This window comes from Sinocyclocheilus grahami, unplaced genomic scaffold, assembly GCF_001515645.1.
Source record: "Sinocyclocheilus grahami isolate Dianchi unplaced genomic scaffold, SAMN03320097.WGS_v1.1 scaffold530.1, whole genome shotgun sequence".
NCBI lineage: Eukaryota > Metazoa > Chordata > Actinopteri > Cypriniformes > Cyprinidae > Sinocyclocheilus > Sinocyclocheilus grahami.
The window spans coordinates 1000481-1021867 of NW_015505709.1; the positions used below are offsets into that span (position 1 = coordinate 1000481).

Consider the following 21387-nt stretch of genomic DNA (forward strand, 5'->3'; position numbering starts at 1 on the left):
GACATGTGGATTGTTTCTTATTTAACACTTAACGTCTTATTTAAAGCGAAACATGGCGTATAGACAACACAGGAATCACTTCTTTTTCCTTTGTGTATTAATCGTGAATGTCTTAACCATCTCTGCTGTCGCTGCATATTTGTTGCTTGCCAGCTGGAAGAAAAGAAAGAAGAAAAGAAAATAAGTGTACTAACAACTTACCAATGTACTCTTCACATATTAAACAGGCTCTTCAGCTTTGTTTGTGTCTTGATGTTTGTGTGCTGTTGTCCACAGGCCAGGCGGGTATCAGGCTGGGCCCCACATGCTTGGGATGGGTCCTGGAGGCCCCTACAACCATCCACCAAGCAACAGCGCAGCCAGGATGACCCCTCAAGGACCGTCCTACAACACAATGCCCACAGGTGCGTGTTTAGCTTATTCATGCGACAAGAATGCACCGTTTTTCGTTAATGAAGAAATTGAAGAATGTTTAATCATTTTACACTACAGCTCAATAGATTGGTGTCAGTACGAATATTTTTAATTTTGTTGTCTCTTATGCTCACTAAGCATAAGAAATGTATTTGATTAAACATATAGCAAGAACATTAATATTGTCAAATATTATTACAATTTCAAATAACTATTTTCATATATTTTAAAACATAATATATTCCTGTAAAATGCTGATTTGGTGCTCAAAATAGTTTTTTTTATTGTTATCAATGTTGTGCTACCTACTATTTTTATGGAAAACAAATACATACATTTTTTCAGGATTCTTTGGCGGTTAGAAAATTCAAAAGAACAGCATTTATTTGAAATATAAATATTTTAAAGTGCCCCTATTATGGGTTATGAAAGGTTTATATTTTGGTTTTGAGAGTCCCCAACAACAGGTTGACATGCATGCAAGGTCAAAAAACACTTTCATTGTCTTATAATATGCATTTATTTTTACCTTACTTGCTCAACGACTCCTAAACGATTCGTTTAACGATTAATTTTCCCAAACCCCTCCTTTGCGTGACGTTAATCGGTGATGATTGGTCCGATTGGTCTAATTTCCATTTCATCAAGTCTGTAATGCCTGATAAAGCAGCGTTTGTGAGCACAGTGCTGCTTTGTTTATAGCCGTTACCGGGAAAACAGCTCTTTTACGCTCCAAAAGCGGCACCTAGTGGCAAAGAACTAATTAGCATTTTCATTCAGACCGCTAAAAGACCAACAAGTGGGCGGGCAATATGCTAATGTTTCATGTTGAGGTCAACATGAAAGGCTTGGGATTCGTTTTAAAAATGACTCGTTTCAATGATTCAGAGTCGACTCTTTCTTTTGAGAGACAATAACTTTATACACGGTGCACTTTCAGATTTAAAACTTGGCAGGATGTTTTCATTCACGTAGAGCTGTGTTACGCACTGCATGAAAGGTAATTTTCAAAAATCCATAATAGGGGCACTTTAAAGCATTATAAATGTCTCTGTCACTTTTGAGTAAAAGTATTAATTTCTTTAAAAAAAAGCTTACTGACTCTAAAAGTTTGCGCTGTAGTGTATATCAAAAATATTCTATAAATCTGTTTCACAAAGTATTTTATTTTTAGACATAATATTTGATGCTAGGAATTTGCATTGCACCAAGTTAAGACGTGCTGTTACAGTAGAGATGCACACATATACCTTTGTTTAGAGGGTGTTGATCAGATGTTGTGCAGATCTCTGGATGTTGCAGTTTCAGTGTCTGAATCTCCTGTAGGACCCGTGACAGGCTCAGGCAACAGCATGATGCCCACCAATCCCAAACTGAGAGCTGAGCACAAGGAGGAGGGCAGCACACCCACCACAGAGCCTCCTAAGCCAAAGGTATGAACGGATCCTTCTCCCTTTGACTCATTGAACATGTTCAGAAGATACTAACAGATCAATTGTAACACTACTCCTAAACCTTCTCTATTGCAGTCTACGCATGACCACTGACCTTTGCTTTAACAATAACTTTGTTAATATCTGCTCAGTAAAGGTGAAACTATCTGCTTTGGTCTTGACACTGTGCCCTAACTAGGAGTGGTGTGATAAAATGTAAATATAGGCTGGTTATAGTCTAATAACTATAATAATACCCATTACCAAAAATCCACCAAATTTAGATCCCCAATTCGCAAGCACAAACATGATGGAGCACTAGCAGAAAATAAAAATCATTGACTTTTTTTCTAAATTGAAATAGAATCAGATTGTGACCAAATTTCCGATTTCATGATAATTTTGCAAAGAATCTTAATCAAATTGTCGTCAGAGGAAATATTGACACCCTACCGCTCGTAGTTTTGTTATTATACTCCCTAAATTGAGTGCTGAAAGTGCTTGAATAGTGTTCCATTTCAACGTGTTATTCAGTAAACAAAGGAATATAATTCTCTCATGTGTCCCAATGAGAACTCTTGTAAGCTCTGGGAGACCTTATTTCACAATTTTCTTCTGTAGAACTCGTTCTTTCCAAGTCATTGCCCTTACTTTCATCAGAACTTCATTGTGTCATTAAGTTCAGCTTTCGTTTGATTGGTTGAAATATGGCGCACCAGCAGAGCGTTCTCTCTGAACTCATCTTTCCATTCTCGCTTCTGGATGTCATTTTTTTCTGGGGTTTTGTTTTATCTGTAATTCATCGTGATGTTCTGTTTTGTCCCCTTACTGATTAGAGGGAAGCAGTTCTGTCACCTTAAATAATTCTCAAAGAATTCCCTCTGTTTTCATCCTGATTCACAATAATCTCTATACTTTTTTTTTTATCTCATGGCATCATTCGGGAGCAGAGCATGGCTTTTAATGAAACGTGTAGAAAACATCACAGCAAACAGAAGTGCCTTCAAACGTTTTGCACAACAGCTGAGCTCTACTGATAATAGCAAATAAGAGTGCAAATTATTACATTATTTGTTTGGAGATGCAACAGCAAAGTAGACAATATTGTGAAAATGTATGCTACTCCGTGTTATTTATTTGAGCTGTTGTATAAAAGCAATCATGCTGTTGGTAAATTTCCTGCTATAAATTTGTATTAATTTTTTTTATGTAACAACCGGTAATTACATCAAATGCAGCTTGTGATGGCATAAAGCTGAATAAAATTACTTTTAGTAAAAAACTTGAGCTTGGTTCTGTAAGAGTATTATGCATCATTTCGGTGGACAAGGAGTAAAGGTGATCTGAAAGCTGTTCCTCCATTAAACGTGTGTGTGTGGGTTTCCCTATGTTTTCTCCATCACAGGACAACTACATAAAGAACGGCGAAACCTCTCATATCTGCCTCAACCATCAATCACAGACATCAAAGAATCAGAGGGGGGGTTCACAGAGAATGCATTCCACCTGCTGATGGTGTTTTTATTTTTTTGCATGTGCTCTCTGCATTGTTTTAGCACCCTGCATCTCACACAAGGTTGGTGGAAGAACAATAAAAAAAAAATATCAGGGGGTTTCAAACGTTTTCAGGGTGTGAGTGTTAAAATTTATATATAATAGTAAGTACATGTTAATTAATACTACTCAGTGTGTTATTAAATTGTGACAAGGACAAATTAAAATAAAGTGTGACCACATATTTATATCATTGATGCACAATGTATAAGTACCATATTGGCTGATTTTGACTATTTCATTATAAATTCTCATGCTGTTAAATTTAATCTTTACACACATTAAAACACTAAGATTTTACTAACACTGTTAAATGTAAACTCGTATGTAAAAATCGTAAAATCTTATGAATATCAGTTTGAGAAATATCAGCTTGTACACAAAATAATTATCTACTTATCCCAATCAGAAATAATTGTAATATTTGTGACCCTGGACCTTAAGTCTTAAGTGTCAATTTCTCAAAATTGAGATTTATACACCATGTGAAAGCTGAATAAATAAGCTTTCCACTGATGTATGATTTGTTAGGATACGACAATATTTGACCGAGAAACAACTATTTGAAAATCTGGAATCTGAGGGTGCAAAAACATAAAATTATTGAAAAAAAATCGCCTTTAAAGTTGTCCAAATGAAGTCCTTAGCAATGCATATTACTAATCAAAAATGAAATGTTGATATATTTACGGTAGGAAATTTACAAAATATCTTCATGGAACATGATCTTAACTTAATGTCCTAATGATTTTTGGCATAAAAGAAAAATAATTGGTTTTATTACTTTGCATCAACTGAGCCATAGAAATTTCAGACGTTATTAGGATGCTGTCCTTTTATGCCATTGCATTTCTATGGAAATTAATAACTAGTTATTGGATTATGGAAATGCAATCTGGGGATTGTATGATTTTGGTTTCTTTTCCTTGAGCTTGGAAGAAGTGATTAGGACATTGTCATCTGCTTGTAGATTTATAAAATACCATTTAAGCAGAATCAGAATATTATTTCTAAAAAAAGGGTATTTTAAAATATCACACAAGCTATATGTTTTAATGAGGCTTTTACATTATTTAAATTGAGGTAATATTTCACTATGACTGGAATCAGTTTTAAATCAGGAATTTATTATTCAATAATTTAAAGGGGTCATATGATGTTGCTAAAAAGAACATTATTTTTGTGTATTTGGTGAAACGTGTTGATTTTTACAAAACTCATCGGTCTGAAAAGCGAGGTGTGCTCTGATTGGCCAGCTATCCAGTGTGTTGTGATTGGCCGAATACCTCAAGCGTGTGACGGAAATGTTACGCCCCTTAAAGGGATGGTTCATTGCGATTTCACTTTTTTAGCGTGATGAACTGTTACAATTATACACTTATTTTCACATAGCTATGAGAAGCGTTAAACATGGACGAGCATGCAGTTGCCGTACTGTATTAAAGCTTTAATCAGGGTAAAACCGTATATTAAAAGCTAACATAAGTAGTAGCATTTACAAATAACAGCATATCTAAAAGTATGAGACAACAACAAACAAAAAACATAGGCCTACCATTAAAAGCCGTGCTTGCACAGGTTCTGCACGATCCTCTTCAATAATGTCCTCTGCTTCTCAATTGGGCTCAAACTGATAAGCGATATTAACGATGCACACACTAGAGGCGGTTTAACCAATCACAACACACTGGGCTAGCTAACCAATCAGAGCCCATCGCCTATTTCTGAGGGAGGGGCTTCATAAAAGAAGGAAATGATCAGCCCGTGGACAGAGAGGTGTGGAATAAAGGTAAATTATGTGAAAAATAATGCTTTTTTTTTAAACGAAGCGTTAACACATGTTAGACTGCACCCCATAAACACAATCAAGCCTAGAAAAAACCCAGTGAACCACCCCTTTAACATACTGTGAAGCCGTGGCCTGGTGCGACGAGACAAAACAAATAAAACCCATTATAAACGAGGCATTTGTTGCATCCAGTGGGGACATAATTATGGATTATAATGACTTATATTGTCTTTTTATGCGTTGCATTGCATCGCGCCGCGTAAACATAAACCCATGTCTGCATTTGTGATCGGAGAAACGACAAACAACAAGCACTACTCTACACTGCTCAAAACTCACGTTTGAATCATCAGTGGCAAATCCTTTAAATATGAAAACGTACTTACAGTCTATGAGTCAGAACTGCCGGCATTGTAGTCTACTCTCCCAGGATCAGGAAAGTCCTCCATAAAATGTGCTGCACACATCTGAATATTTGAGTTGAACTGTTCTGGAACAGTGTTGTAAATACAACTTAACCACTGATTTCTAGTCGTGTCCTCTTTTGGATGGCCAAACAAAGTATTTTCGCTTTCGCAACGAAACACAGCATCTTCACAACATGGCAGCGGCGGTGGCAGCAACAATAAAGTTACGCCTTCTTTCTTTGCGTGAACATTTGGGCGGTGTTATGCAAATCTTCCTTAACTTTGCTTGTCTTAACTTTGATTAAGAATATCTCTTTGGGTTAGAGACTTTAGTCTTTGCAACTTTAGGGATCTTATCAATTCACAAACTGCTTGTAAGACTCCAAAGAGAAAGGAAAACTTGAAATCACATCATATGACCCCTTTAAATAAAATAAAATCTTTATATGAATTTATTGCATTTTCCAAGCCTTACTTTTCACCCTAAAGGTTAATCCTCATTTTTATGCATGTAATAATTCCTTCATATAATGTACTCCATTTCTGCTCTGTGCAACAGCAAACTCAGGCTCTCTTCAAGGGCCGCAGACTCCTCAATCTACAGGCAGCAGCACTATGACAGAGATGCCAGGAGACCTAAAGCCACCAACACCAGCTACCACACCCCACGGACAAGTGACCCCTCAGCCAACTGGCAGGTGGGCTACATTGGTGCATTATATTTTAATGTCCGTTACTCATGTATGTGTGTCTATGTATTGATTTGTTGTCCTTGTTTTATACCACGTCTTTAGAAACAGTGGTGTTAGTGTACAAGATCCATTCTCTGAAAGCAGCGACCCAGCCTTTCAAAAGCGAGGCCCCATGCATGGAGGAGGCAGTGTAGATGCCACCTCTAGAATGGCGTTTGACACCAGTAAGGATCCCTATGGAGCTGCCAGGAAAGGTGTGTTGCTATTACAATTACCGCATATGGGGCTGGTTTCACATTCCTTCTGTCTGCTCACTGCTGCCTCCATGTGTCTTCCTTTTTTAAGAGATGCATATTCATTATTTTCTTGGACACTGCTGCCATCTAGTGTCTGCAGGTTAAAGCCAGCATGAAATCAAAATGGGCCTAGTTTACTTTTTAATCTTTACTACTATAAAAGTATTAGTGAATTCATTTCATGCCTCGAGCCCTTTTTCTTTTACCATTTGTAATGGAGCCATGAAAATATTGAGTAATTCAGCTCCACAGCCATATCACCCTGCAGCCCAAGACTGGTTGCCCACTGAAGCTAAGCTGGGTTGAACCTGGTAAGTACCTGGATGGGAGACCTCCTGGGAAAACTAGGTTGCTGTTGGAAGAGGTGTTAGTGAGGCCAGCAGGGGGTGCTCACCCTGTAGTCTGCGTGGGTCCTAACGCCCCAGTATAGTAATGGGGACACTATACTGTCAAAAAGCACCGTCTTTCGGATGAGATGTTAAACCGAGGTTCTGACTCTCTGTGGTCATTAAAAATCCCATGGCACTTCTCGTAAAGAGTAGGGGTGTAACCCCGGTGTCTTGGCCAAATTGCCCCCCTGGCCTTTGTCAATCATGGCCTCCTAATAATCCCCATCCACTTGATTGGCTCTATGACTCTCTCGCCTCTCCACCTGTAGCTGGTGTGTGGTGAGCGCACTGGCGCCGCTGTCCTGTGGCTGTCGTCGCATCATCCAAGTGGATGCTGCACACTGGTGGTGGTTGAGGAGAGACCCCCCCCCCCCACGATTGTAAAGCGCTTTGGGTGTACAACAATACACAATAAAGCGCTATATAAATGCATCATTCATTCATTCATTCAGCTTCATTTTTCCATCTGTGTTAGAAATTGTTTTTATTTCAGTTTACAAAAAAGTTTTGTTTTTTTATAACAATATTAACACATCTACAAACTGGGATAAAATTCTAGCTCCATTCTGATATGGAACAAGCTCTTTTCACAATCTACAAAATACCCAGTGGATAAAAGTTATGTCCTACATTTTTATCTCATTGAATGTTCTGTTTCAAAGAATATTCTGACATTGGAAGTATGTTGTGGGTTGTGAATACTCTTTCATGTTTTTTTAGTTTTGCACATTTTTTATTTTTCTTGCAGTTTAAAGTGTTAATTTGTTTTCAGGTGGCTCTGAGCCCTTTATGCCAGGGCAGATGCCAGGCAGCAGCATGCAGGATATGTATCCACGTGGACCGCCCTCAGGCATGGGTATGGGCCCACGACCCCAGTACTCCTACAACCCTGGTTTTGAGAGGAGGTAAGCCAGAACATCTTAAAGTCAGTTTATTAACTGGATAAAATCAGTGCAGAAATTAAAATCAGCATGTCAACCATTATTTAATGTTTATGTTCACAGGCCAGAGCATGTCATGGGTCCAGAGGGGGGAATTGGCCCCCCTGGAAATCAGAACAACATGGTGCTTTCCAACAGTGATCCCAGCATGTTCTCAGGCAGTAGATACGTCTCTCATCAGAGGTAAGAAATGACTGCTGTTGACTAGTGTATGAGAATGTATTTGGTGTGTAGAGCTATAGTGTAGTATTTTCTGTTTTACTGTAGACATGGACATGAAGGCTATGGGCAGCAGTACCCTCACAGTATGCCATATGGCGCACATGGGATGTATGCCCAACAGCAGGTCAGACATCAAATGTGATCAAATTTCATCCCTCTTTGTGTTTGTGATGACATTCCATTTCATTGTGGTAAATATTTGTGATTACTGCACTATTTTAACTTTATTTACTTGCAGGGTTATAAGCGGCCTGGGGAAGGGATGTATGGCCCTCCTGCTAAGCGCCATGAGAGTGAAACCTATAGTATGCAGTACGGTGGCCAGCAGCCTGACATGTATAGCCAATATGGTTACCCAGAGCGTAGGCCCATGCAAAGCCCGTTCCCCTATCCATATGGACGCGATCGCATGCAGCCAGGTGGGCAGGGACCTTCTCAGCACAGCATGATGAGTGGTGGACCACCCCCATCCTCCAACTCCAGTGGTGGGCCTCAGGGGAACATGTGGCACACCAGGCATGACATGAGTTACCCTTACCCCGGCCGGCAGGGTCATGGGCCCCCCTACACCTCCATGAGCCGTGGAGATGATCCAGAAGTCAGGGCCAGTCTGGACAATCAGTGGCCTGGTCAGCGTCAATCCCCCTACCCACCACACTCTTCGTCCTCCGCCAGCTCCATGCCCCCCATGGCTAGCCGGCAACCACCTTCTTCCTACCAGTCTCCTCCAGCAATGCCAAACCATATCTCTCGAGTCCCGAGCCCTGCACCATTCCCTCGGTCTGTGGGTGGCTCTATGTCACCCAATAAGGCTCATATGATGGCCTCTATGAAGCAGATGCAAAAGCCGGGTGGCCCAGGGTCCATGCCAAGCTCTCAAACTGGTGGTCATCCTGGGCAAGGCTTCCCAGCAATCCATCGGGAGGTCACTTACCCATTAGACTCTGTGGAGGGAACGCAGCCTCAGCTTAAACCCCGACGAAGGTTAACATCCAAAGAAATTGGTAAGAAGTTCTCTTCCAGTAATAAACAACTTCTAAATGGTATGGTTATGACAAGGTTCTAACTCTGCTCATGTATCTTAAGGCACACCAGAGGCTTGGCGTGTAATGATGTCCCTGAAGTCTGGTTTGCTTGCTGAGAGCACATGGGCCCTAGACACAATAAACATCTTGCTATATGATGACAACACAGTGCCTTCCTTTGGCTTATCTCAGGTGAGTGTGTACCAAGCACTAATGTGTTGTAAGACTTGGGTTCAGAGGGCAGGAAATGATTGCAAATGTCTTACATGCTTTTGAAATTTTGTGGTCGTATTTTAATAGCAGTTTCTGAGAAATGATTGGTGTATATACTTTGATAATGAATGGTTATATATATTGATAATATTGGGTTTTGTGTCTTTTCCTTGTCTAGTTGCCTGGTTTCTTGGAGCTCATTGTTGAATATTTCAGAAGGTGCTTAATAGAGATCTTTGGGATCCTCGAGGAATATGAAGTCGGAACAGAGGGTCAGAAAACTCTTCTTGGTCCATGTTCGGAACCCACAGAAAAAAAGCAACCTTCCAATCAAGACCTAAAAAGCCAATCCAATACAGAACAGGTGGAGAGATTAGATGTGGAGCCTGAGAAACCTCAACCCAGCAGCTCAGCAGCAGCACTTAATATGGAGAAAAGGGAAGACTCTGCAGAAAGTAAGGCCGACGAAAAGAACACTGGTAAAGAACCATGTCCTCCAGTGGAGCCCAGACCCAAGCAAGCCAGTAAGTATGACAAACTCCCAGTGAAAGTTGAGGAGAGAGAGGCTGTGGCTGATTGTGTGGAGGATCGATCAGAGCTGCTAGGCCTGGCCGGGGAGTTCACCAGTGGGCTTCTGCATTGGAAGGCAGGTGGAGGGGACTCTACTGCCCACATCCAGACCCATTTCGAGAGACGTAGGGAAGAAGAACAGAAGCCTTCAGAGAATCAGGAAGGTGTACAGGCTCCTGGAAAAGAAACGGTTGAAGAGGAGCACGGGAGGGAAGAGGAACTGAAGAGAGAACTTCCAGGGCCCTCAGAGGAAACCTTGACAGCCACTGTGGATGACATGCTAAGTTCTCGTCCAGGGTCCCTATCAGAGGGCGAAACTCAGACATTCCCCTTCCGCAGCAGAGAGAAACAGAGTGGCATTACTTTGCTGGAAGATGAGCCCCGATGCTGGGATGAAGCACCTCTTTCAGTAGCCGAGGGCTGGCAAGATGAGTTGGCCAAGCGCTGCATCTGTGTGTCCAATATCATTCGTGGACTCTCCTTTGTCCCGGGCAATGACAGCGAATTGGCTCGGCACCCAGGTTTAGTGCTCATTCTTGGAAAACTTGTGCTTTTGCACCATGAGCACCCTAAAAGAAAAAGGATGCCACCTACCTACCAGCGAGAGGAAGAGCGAGGTCTGGCTTGCAGCAAGGATGAATGGTGGTGGGACTGCCTTGGTGCCTTGCGTGAGAACACCTTGGTCACCCTTGCCAACATTTCAGGACAGCTAGACCTGTCTATCTATCCAGAAAGTATCTGCCTTCCAATTCTGGATGGGCTTCTCCACTGGATGGTGTGCCCTTCGGCGGAGGCCCAGGACCCTTTTTGCACGGCAAATGGCTTCTCCTCGCTCACACCGCAGAGGCTGGTGCTGGAGTGTCTGTGCAAACTGAGCATCCAAGACTCTAATGTTGACCTTCTGCTGGCCACACCCCCTTTTAGCAGACAGGAGCGCCTCTTTGCCACATTAGTGAGGCATGTTGGTGAGCGAAAGAGTCAGGTGTGCCGTGAGATGGCAGTAGCCATTCTCTCCAATCTTGCACAGGGTGACCCAACAGCTGCCCGAGCCATTGCCCTGCAGAAGGGCAGTGTGGGAGCCTTGATAAATTTCCTAGAGGACAGTGTTGCCATGGCACAGTATCAGCAGAGCCCTCACAGTCTCTTGCACATGGGACATGCCACCCATCCCGAGCCGCCCAGCATCAACATGATGTGCCGGGCCGCCAAAGCCCTGCTGGCCATGGCCCAAGTGGAGGAGAACAGGCCTGAGTTTGTGCTCTACGAGAGCAGGCTTCTTGATATCTCGCTGTCCTCCGTGCTGAACTCTGGTGTGGCGGTCATCCTGTGTGAGGTACTGTTTAAGCTCGGCCGCTCGTGACAGGCACAAAGGAGCAGGAGCCTAGAGTGCCATCATGGGAACGTACAGTACGGCTGAGCTGAGCCACAGAGATCACACAGAACTGTCGGTGTTATATTTTTATTTAAGGGAAAGAACACAAACAAAAATCGTTTTTACATACAAATGAATATATAGAGAATATATATAGCTCCTCTGCCCCATTTCCCAGTTTTCATTTTGGATTTTTAAATGATTTTAATACAGATATTTAATACTTGGTCTTTGTTTTGTTTTCTATTCTTTTTTTATTTGTTTCGTTTTGTTTCATGTGTATTTTCTTTTATTTGTTTTAACCAAAGTTGGCATCTGATACCGTTAGTTTTTAGAGTATTTTGCTCAGAATGTTTTTAATGCAGTGTTTCGTTTGTTTTCTTGTGGGACTTTGTTTATTCGGGGAATGCAGATTTATTTAAATTGTGAGACATGTTGTAGATAGAATTTCTCTTGCAATGTGTTGCGATCAAAGAACAAAAAACAAAACAAAAAATGATTTTAAGACATACATGTATACAGCTCTGAAAAAAGCATTGTGCAATAGATTTAGCTGGCTCAGAGGGGAGATAATGAAATGTGAATGACCACCAGTATTGCACTGTTTCACCACACCAGTATCTGAGGGTCAAGCGAGTATTGGTTCTAAACTGACTTGCTTCCATATTAGTGCAGCCACAGAGGGTCCTCTCAAAACTCAAAGTGCTTCGGTTACCCCTCTTCTCTATTCTATACCCACCGGTCGATATGTATATAAGAACTGTACATTAAATGGGCCTCTTTTCACATTTTTTTTTTCTCCAAGAGATGTGGTATTATACAAAGTGAGTAGTTTATGCTACATGCTATTGACATTTTGAAAATTAATATTAAGTCTTGAAACATGTAAGGGGCCGTTCACTCAGGGTGGGTTCTTGCATTTGATCTGCGCTATTTTTATTTAATTGTTGGTCATATGTGCACATGCCCAACAGACATCTTTGGTGGTTGTGATGATGCACTGGTGTCTTTCAAGACGCTGTTGAAGTTGAAATGCATATTTTGAAACGCTGCAAAGCTGGCTTTACAACAATGGACCATTCAGCTGAATTTGGGTGCTGAAAAAGCATCTCCAGTGGATCGAACATGCATATTAGCAACTGTATATGGGAATGCATAAACACGCCTGTTCAGTTCCGAAGGATGCAAGAATTTGTCCTGTGTGAACGAACGCCCCCAAAGACTTTCCTGTGTGTCCTATAATAGAGTTCTGTGTGCCAGAGATAGCTGTGGCTCCCTCTAATGGCCTTAGAGTTTGGAAATTACAAGCTAACTGAAAGACGTCTGATGGAATAAATGTAATTCAATGTGAACGTTACCCCAAAACGACTTAATGATTTTAACAAAAAATATGTACAACTCTTTATGTAAGCTCTTTTTGCTCCATATGATTTGATGACCATTGTTTATTCAGTATAAAGTCTTCATACATGTTCCACATGTTAAAAGTAAATGTACATGAAATTTGGTCGAGCACTGTGAACGTCGTTTTTCAGTGGTGTTATTTTTTTTCGTGTCGGTGCCCAAAAAAAATTCTTTATTTATCCTCAATATTGTAATATTTAAAAAGCAAAAGACGGCGTTTCCTGGCAGTTAAGGTTAATGGGTTCTTGTTAACGTTCTGGTTAACGTTTTTTTCCTGTCTATCCAGTGCTCTGTGCTGCTTCTGTCACATCCACAGTTTAACCAGATTACACGACCCTAAATGCATAGAAAACGCTCACACTGACGCACACTGATGCAAGACTGTCGTTCTGTAGCTGTTCTTCAGTCACTGCAGGGCACATGTTTTCATCCTCTGTCCCTTGAAGCTTTTATTAGACCTTGTCATCACATGATGCCACTTTAACACAGTGGCTGCTTTAGTTTGATATTTAATGTATAAACACCACCAGCCAAAGGGCAGTAATATTTGCTAGGCCCACACAAATGTGCCAAAAGTATGGTTGCCAAAAAAAGAAAGAAAGCTAATTAAATAACTGAGATAGTACAGTACGTACAAACATAAAACTTCCACACTTGTGACTGCAAGTGCAGAGTCAAATGTCTCATGGCTCAGGCTGTGAAAAATCCAGTGTGGCACAAGAAATTGAGACAAACAACCATGTTGAATTGTCCAGGCCTTCATCGAGGCATTTTCCAGTGCTGTGACCTCAAACTTGATACTGGATCTAAAATTGGCTGTTTGAACCGACTGGTTGCCTCACACTTAACCAGACTGACCATCTGATAAATAATCTTTCCAGGCAGTCAGTTAAGGTTGTGCATTCTTGATAATGGACTGTAATTGTTTCTCATTTTGACTTGAAGATGGAATTCCAGTCAAATGGAGCAGAATTCTCTTGAGCCTCTTCCTTTTTGGGAATGGCGGGGAAAATGGACTGCATTTTCTGACGAAATTCCTTCCGCTGCAATACAGAAATGATTTGTATCAAACAGTAGTTGCAGATTATAGTGAGAAGTAAGTAAGTGAAAGTGGGCACATGGCATTTAAAGGGGTCATATGATACGATTTCAATTTTTCCTTTCTCTTTGGAGTGTTACAAGCTCTTGGTGCATAAAGGAGATCTGTAAAGTTGCAAAGACTAAAGTCTCAAATCCAAAGAGATATTCTTTATAAAAGTTAAGAGTCAACCACACCTACCTAAAACGGCTCGTTCTAACACGCCCCCACATACCTATGTCACTATGTGGGAAGATTTGCATAACACCTCCCAAATGTTCACGCAAAGAAAGAAGGCGTAACTTTGATTCTCGCTGTAGTATTGTTGCCGCCGCTGCCATGTTGTGGAGTCACTGTGTGTTTCGTTGTGAAAGTGAAACTACTTTGTTTGGTCTTCCAAAAGAGGACATGACTAGAAATCAGTGGTTAAGTTGTATTTACAACACTGTTCCAGAACAGTTCAACCCAAATATTCAGATGTGTGCAGCACATTTTATTGAGGTCTGTTTCCTGAACCAGTAGCCTAATGCGTCTGTGGCACAAAGACTGTTTCTATGAAGTTGGGCAGTTCCAACTTTGCAAGGACAGTCTGGCGCATCTGACTCACAGACTGTAAGTACGTTTTTTATATTTAAATGATTCAAACGCGAGTTTTGAGCAGTGTAGAGTAGGGCTTGTTGTTTGTCATTTCTCCGATCACAAATGCAGACATGGTTTTATGTTTACGCGGCGCGATGCAACGCAACTCATAAAAAGACAGTATAAGTCATTATAATCAGTAATTATGTCCCCACTGGATGCAACGAATGCCTCGTTTGTAATGGGTTTTATTGGTTTTGTCTCGTCTAGTGATGACCGGTCAAACCAGTTCACCAAATCGAACTGAATCGTTTGAAACGCGTCTCCAGTACGCACTAATCCACAAATTACTTAAGTTATTCGGTTTATAAACGTGCCTGACACTCCCTCTGACTCGAAATAAACCAATATCCCGAGTTATTCCTAACAGTACATGACTGAACTGCTAAAAGAGAACCGATGGGATGAGCACGAGCAGAGTAGCTCGACTGAGTCTCGTCCTGCTGGGAGACAGTATCACAGTATGGTGAGGGGCGTAACATTTACATCACACGCTTGAGGTATTCGGCCAATCACAACACACTGGATAGCTGGCCAATCAGAGCACACCTTGCTTTTTTAGAATGATGAGCGTTTCAGAAAGGCGGAGCATAGAGGAGAAACAATCATGTACATTATATGGAAAATAATGTGTTTTTTTAACCTTAAACTGCATAAACACATTGCATTACTCCAAATACACAAAATAATGTTCTTTTTAGCAACCTCATATGACCCCTTTAAAACCATCACTTTAAGCAGGTACGCACGCTGTGGATGCCTAGAGCCTTCCAAACGGTGAAGCTCAGGAGACCAACCCCACACCAGGCATAAAGGGAGCCCCATCCCAACGCCCGCAACGCTAACGACGCACCGCTTTCTGGCACCGCAGCAGTTCCTATTACACCCTGAGCACATCAAGAGGAAAAGAGGGTCATTTACTGCAGATATTGTACTGAAGTATTTTGTTCAGTATGCTTACACTTAGCTACAAATGTATATTATATTACTAAATACTACTTTGGGTCAAATGAGACACCGTTCAGAAGCCATTTTACTTCTGTAGTCTGGTGCATTATAAAGTGAAACAGGAAAACGTAAGAAAGGACCTTGATTTGATCTATCAGGCTTTAATTAGATCATGGAAATTGAGAACTAATTGATTCATAACATCCGAACAGGAAGTCATTTCAAAGGAAGAACACATTGCTTTGTTTTGGAAAAAGATTACAAAAACATTTTTTTTTTCTTTGCAGTAACAGACACGGATTACATTTTCCGTGCATTCAAATGTGCATTAAAAAGTAAGGACTGAGCTTCACAAAACCCCATTTGTTCTCAGATTTCAAGAATAAAAAGCCTCGAACACAACTACTACCACACTTCTATAATAATCCTCCAAAATATAAAAGGTTTAAAAATATATATTTTTCAGAGGGGAAAAACAACAACAGATAAGTTACACTGGTGTACAAGTATAATATACAGGTATGCATTTATTTTATTCAGAAATAATGTAAAATACAGGTAAACAAAACTATTACAAACACTATAAATGTATATTAGCTCTACAACACTATTCAGAACAGATATAAAAAATATAGTTTAAGTATAAAACAAACAATACTGGGATTATAAACAGCATTACTTATACATGCCAGACAAACACATTTAAAGAGAATCAAACTACTACGTTCCTTCAGAATAAAAGTAGCAGCACGTTTCAGAAGAAAAAAAACAATGTATTTATGAATTGCACAAAATAAGATCAGAAACGTAGTTTATTAAGAAAGTAAATAGGGACGGTTTTGATTTCATGTTGACTTTAGTAACCAAGTAGTTCGTGTACGCAAGTCTCAAACAGATGCAGCCACCGCTAATGACATTAACATTGTCTTAATGTGATTTAGTGTTTTTAGTGCTCTACATATTAGATTTGCTCTTATTAGAGCTTACATTGTAGCAGCCATCGAGGAACGTGCTCTAGAAACAGTCATGATAAATACTTGACAGCTAAAGATACTGATATAATCATTATAACTATTATAATGATTTAACTAAATTATTTATACATTCTGTATTGATATATATATATATATAGTGATTTTTCTTTTTTTACGCGAGTAGTACTTGCCTATGCAAAACTGCCCACCCTTCAATTTGTATGACATATGTGACCCTGGACCACAAAACCAGTCATAAGTGTCAATTTCTCGAAATTGAGCTTTATACATCATCTGAAATCTGAATAAGTAAGCTTTCCATTGATGTATGGTTTGTTAGGATAGGACAATATTTGGCCCAGATACAACTATTTGAAAATCTGGAATCTGAGGGTAAGGCGGAGCATAGAGGAGAAACAATCATGTACATTATATGGAAAATAATGTGTTTTTTTAACCTTAAACTGCATAAACACATTGCATTACTCCAAATACACAAAATAATGTTCTTTTTAGCAACCTCATATGACCCCTTTAAAACCATCACTTTAAGCAGGTACGCACGCTGTGGATGCCTAGAGCCTTCCAAACGGTGAAGCTCAGGAGACCAACCCCACACCAGGCGTAAAGGGAGCCCCATCCCAACGCCCGCAACGCTAACGACGCACCGCTTTCTGGCACCGCAGCAGTTCCTATTACACCCTGAGCACATCAAGAGGAAAAGAGGGTCATTTACTGCAGATATTGTACTGAAGTATTTTGTTCAGTATGCTTACACTTAGCTACAAATGTATATTATATTACTAAATACTACTTTGGGTCAAATGAGACACCGTTCAGAAGCCATTTTACTTCTGTAGTCTGGTGCATTATAAAGTGAAACAGGAAAACGTAAGAAAGGACCTTGATTTGATCTATCAGGCTTTAATTAGATCATGGAAATTGAGAACTAATTGATTCATAACATCCGAACAGGAAGTCATTTCAAAGGAAGAACACATTGCTTTGTTTTGGAAAAAGATTACAAAAACATTTTTTTTTTCTTTGCAGTAACAGACACGGATTACATTTTCCGTGCATTCAAATGTGCATTAAAAAGTAAGGACTGAGCTTCACAAAACCCCATTTGTTCTCAGATTTCAAGAATAAAAAGCCTCGAACACAACTACTACCACACTTCTATAATAATCCTCCAAAATATAAAAGGTTTAAAAATATATATTTTTCAGAGGGGAAAAACAACAACAGATAAGTTACACTGGTGTACAAGTATAATATACAGGTATGCATTTATTTTATTCAGAAATAATGTAAAATACAGGTAAACAAAACTATTACAAACACTATAAATGTATATTAGCTCTACAACACTATTCAGAACAGATATAAAAAATATAGTTTAAGTATAAAACAAACAATACTGGGATTATAAACAGCATTACTTATACATGCCAGACAAACACATTTAAAGAGAATCAAACTACTACGTTCCTTCAGAATAAAAGTAGCAGCACGTTTCAGAAGAAAAAAAACAATGTATTTATGAATTGCACAAAATAAGATCAGAAACGTAGTTTATTAAGAAAGTAAATAGGGACGGTTTTGATTTCATGTTGACTTTAGTAACCAAGTAGTTCGTGTACGCAAGTCTCAAACAGATGCAGCCACCGCTAATGACATTAACATTGTCTTAATGTGATTTAGTGTTTTTAGTGCTCTACATATTAGATTTGCTCTTATTAGAGCTTACATTGTAGCAGCCATCGAGGAACGTGCTCTAGAAACAGTCATGATAAATACTTGACAGCTAAAGATACTGATATAATCATTATAACTATTATAATGATTTAACTAAATTATTTATACATTCTGTATTGATATATATATATATATAGTGATTTTTCTTTTTTTACGCGAGTAGTACTTGCCTATGCAAAACTGCCCACCCTTCAATTTGTATGACATATGTGACCCTGGACCACAAAACCAGTCATAAGTGTCAATTTCTCGAAATTGAGCTTTATACATCATCTGAAATCTGAATAAATAAGCTTTCCATTTATGTATGGTTTGTTAGGATAGGACAATATTTGGCCGAGATACAACTATTTGAAAATCTGGAATCTGAGGGTGCAAAAAAATCTAAATATTGAGAAAATCATCTTTAAAGTTGTCCAAATGAAGTTCTTAGCAATGCATATTACTATTTAAAAATTAAGTTTTGACATATTTACGGTAGGAAATTTACAAAATATCTTGATGGAACATGATCTTAATATCCTAATGATTTTTGGCATAAAAGAAAAAACGATAATTTCGACCCATACAATGTATTTTTGGCTATTGCTACAAATATACCCCAGCGACTTAAGACTGCTTTTGTGCTCCAGGGTCACAAATATGACTCGAGTCCCTCCATCAGTGCAAGCTTACGAGAGCTTTCTGTCTGCCTGGCAAAATCTACAAGTCTAATCACTTAGGAAACAAATTATAAAGTAATCCACATCTATCCCCAACAAGCTACACATTTTGAGGTATCATCTACGTCCATATCGCAAACACCGTGGGACAAGTTGATACTGTGCCGAAGTGATACTGCCCTGAGAGGACACAAGTCTAGTCAAGTGATTTGTCATTACAGGAACTGGGCAAGACGCATGATCCGTCGCGTCACTGACCTCATATTGGATTTAGCCACTTAAAAAGCATTTTTGGCAAGATGCGTGTTTACTGATGAGGCGGTGGCCTAAAAATAGCAATGCAAAAACAACAACAAAAAAAGAGTACAAAGAGGCTACTGTTCATCTCTGAGTTTATGATCAAAATAAGTTCGATGTCAGCATTTACGCAATGTCTAATTCTGTGAAGTTAGCAGACATGAGCCAGCCATGCTCTACTGATCAGATCAATACCAGAACAGAAAACAGCTTCCAAGAATGATTTCTGTAAGAAGAGCAGCACTATGATGTCACAGTTTCTATATATACAGTATATATATTTAGAATATATACACTACCAGTCAAAAGTTTGGGATCAGAATGATTTTTAATGTTTTTTTTTTACAGGAGTTTCTTATGCTCATCAAGGCTGCATTTATTTGATTAAAAATACAGGAAAAAATGTAATATTGTGAAATATTATTATGATGTAAAATAACGTTTTTCTATTTTAATATGCATTAAAATGTAATTTATTTGTGTGATGCACAGCTGAATTTTCAGCATTACTCCAGTCAGTGTCACATGATCTTCAGAAATCATTCTAATATTCTGATTTATTATCAGTGCTGGAAACTGATGCTGCTTCATATTTTTTTTGGAATCTGTGATACTTTTTTCAGGACTGTTTGATGAATAAAAAGTTAAAAAGAAGACCATTTATTTAAAATAGAAATGTTTTCTAACAATATACACTACAGTTCAAAAGTTTGGGGTCAGTACATTTTTATTCTTTCTTTTTTTTTTTGAAAGAAATGAAAACTTTTATTCAGCAAAGATGTGTTAAATTCTCAAGAAGTGATAGCAAAGATTTATATTGTTAGAAAAGATTTATATGCTGTTCTTTTAAACTTTTTATTCATCAAAGAATCCTGAAAAAAGTATCGCAGTTTCCAAAAGAAAAAAAGATTTGGCAGCACATCCGTTGCCAACATTGATCATTCTAATAATAAATCAGCATATTAGAATGATTTCTGTAGGATCATGTGACACTTTATACTGGAGTAACGATGATGGAAATTCAGCTTTGCATCACAGAAATAAATTATATTTTAAAGGATATTAAAATGGAAACCGTTATTTTACACTGTAATAACATTTTGCAAGATTACGTTTTTTTTCTGTATTTTTGATCAAATAAATGCAGCCTTGATGAGCATAAGAGACTTGTTTAAAAACATTACAAGTCTTACTGATCCCAAACGTTTGAGCGGCAGTGTATATTTTTTGACAAATATTGCTATTGCATTTTGAACTGAGACGAGATAAACATCTAATATTTTGCTCACATACTGAACTAAGATCTCAGTTTTCTTTGCATTCTTATTATTGCAGATATTAATAATAATAATTAAAATGTTTAATTGAAATGCCACTTAATTATGACAGTGTCACTTTTCATTTATACTTTTTTAGAACAATGTCGAGTTGACCATTACTGTTAATAATAACAAGAATGTTTATTCTACTTAATTGTAGAATTTTTTCTTTATTGTTCTTAATTAAGACAGTGTCATTTTTTTGGTAACACTTTATAATAAGGTTCATTAGTTAACATGAGCAATACAGCATTTATTCATCGTAGTTAATGATATTTTCAAAATGTACTAATGCATTATTAAAATCAAAAGTTATGCTTGATAACATCAGTTAATGCACTGTGAATTAACATAACCTAACAATGTATAAACGACTGTATTTTCATTAACTAACATTAATAAATGTATTGTTCGTCATGTTAGTTAATGCATTAACTAATGGAACCTTATTATAAAGTGTTACCCGTTTTTCATTTACACTTTCTTTGGAACACTATCAAGTTATTATTGAAAAAAAAACAACGAATAATAACATAAGAAACTGTTTTACAATGGAAATATATTTCTGTTACGATTTCTTCGCTTTTATATGTCAAAAACCCAAAGAAAGACCTCTGATTTCCAGTGTTTAGTTGATGCACAATTCTAAATGTTAGTCCTGGACTGCAGAGGATCTTGATACCTTATGAAACCAGCCAGGACTCTTCTTCTTAGCCATGGCAAGGGTGGACCCGAACCCTGCGATCATACCTGCTGTGGATACAGTAGTGAGGAAAACACCACCTGAATAAAAGGACAATAAACAACACACCGAGGTGAACATTTTCAAGGAACATTCGCAGTATGAACATGCTGTCGATAACACCGTCTGCTTCAACAGCATGTCTGGACAATAATATATATTGTTATAATCAGTGTTGGGGAAAGTTACTTTTAAAAGTAATGTATTACAATATCGCGTTACACCGTAAAAAAGTAACGAATTACGTTA

General features: G+C 38.7%; 2 protein-coding genes across 2 annotated transcripts in view; one reads left to right on the forward strand and one right to left on the reverse strand.

Annotated features, from left to right (window-relative positions):
• LOC107555285 (AT-rich interactive domain-containing protein 1B-like) overlaps positions 1 to 11801 on the forward strand; it is a 105639-nt gene extending 93838 nt beyond the window's left edge. The window contains exons 10-21 of the mRNA XM_016238039.1: positions 277 to 404; positions 1741 to 1847; positions 1944 to 1948; positions 2047 to 2051; positions 6157 to 6295; positions 6392 to 6543; positions 7747 to 7879; positions 7979 to 8098; positions 8183 to 8261; positions 8376 to 9141; positions 9224 to 9354; positions 9554 to 11801. Of these exons, the coding sequence (XP_016093525.1) occupies positions 277 to 404; positions 1741 to 1847; positions 1944 to 1948; positions 2047 to 2051; positions 6157 to 6295; positions 6392 to 6543; positions 7747 to 7879; positions 7979 to 8098; positions 8183 to 8261; positions 8376 to 9141; positions 9224 to 9354; positions 9554 to 11305 (3517 nt within the window). The 3' untranslated portion in view covers positions 11306 to 11801. The remainder of the gene's footprint in view (positions 1 to 276; positions 405 to 1740; positions 1848 to 1943; positions 1949 to 2046; positions 2052 to 6156; positions 6296 to 6391; positions 6544 to 7746; positions 7880 to 7978; positions 8099 to 8182; positions 8262 to 8375; positions 9142 to 9223; positions 9355 to 9553) is intronic.
• On the reverse strand, positions 11567 to 21260 carry LOC107555301 (transmembrane protein 242-like). Its single transcript, XM_016238057.1, has 3 exons — positions 21079 to 21260; positions 16925 to 17062; positions 11567 to 13764 (listed from the first exon to the last, which is right to left on the reverse strand). Exons 1-3 carry the CDS (start codon positions 21217 to 21219, stop codon positions 13651 to 13653), a joined length of 393 nt encoding a protein of 130 aa, XP_016093543.1. The 5' UTR covers positions 21220 to 21260; the 3' UTR covers positions 11567 to 13650.
• Between the last annotated feature and the right edge of the window lie 127 nt (positions 21261 to 21387).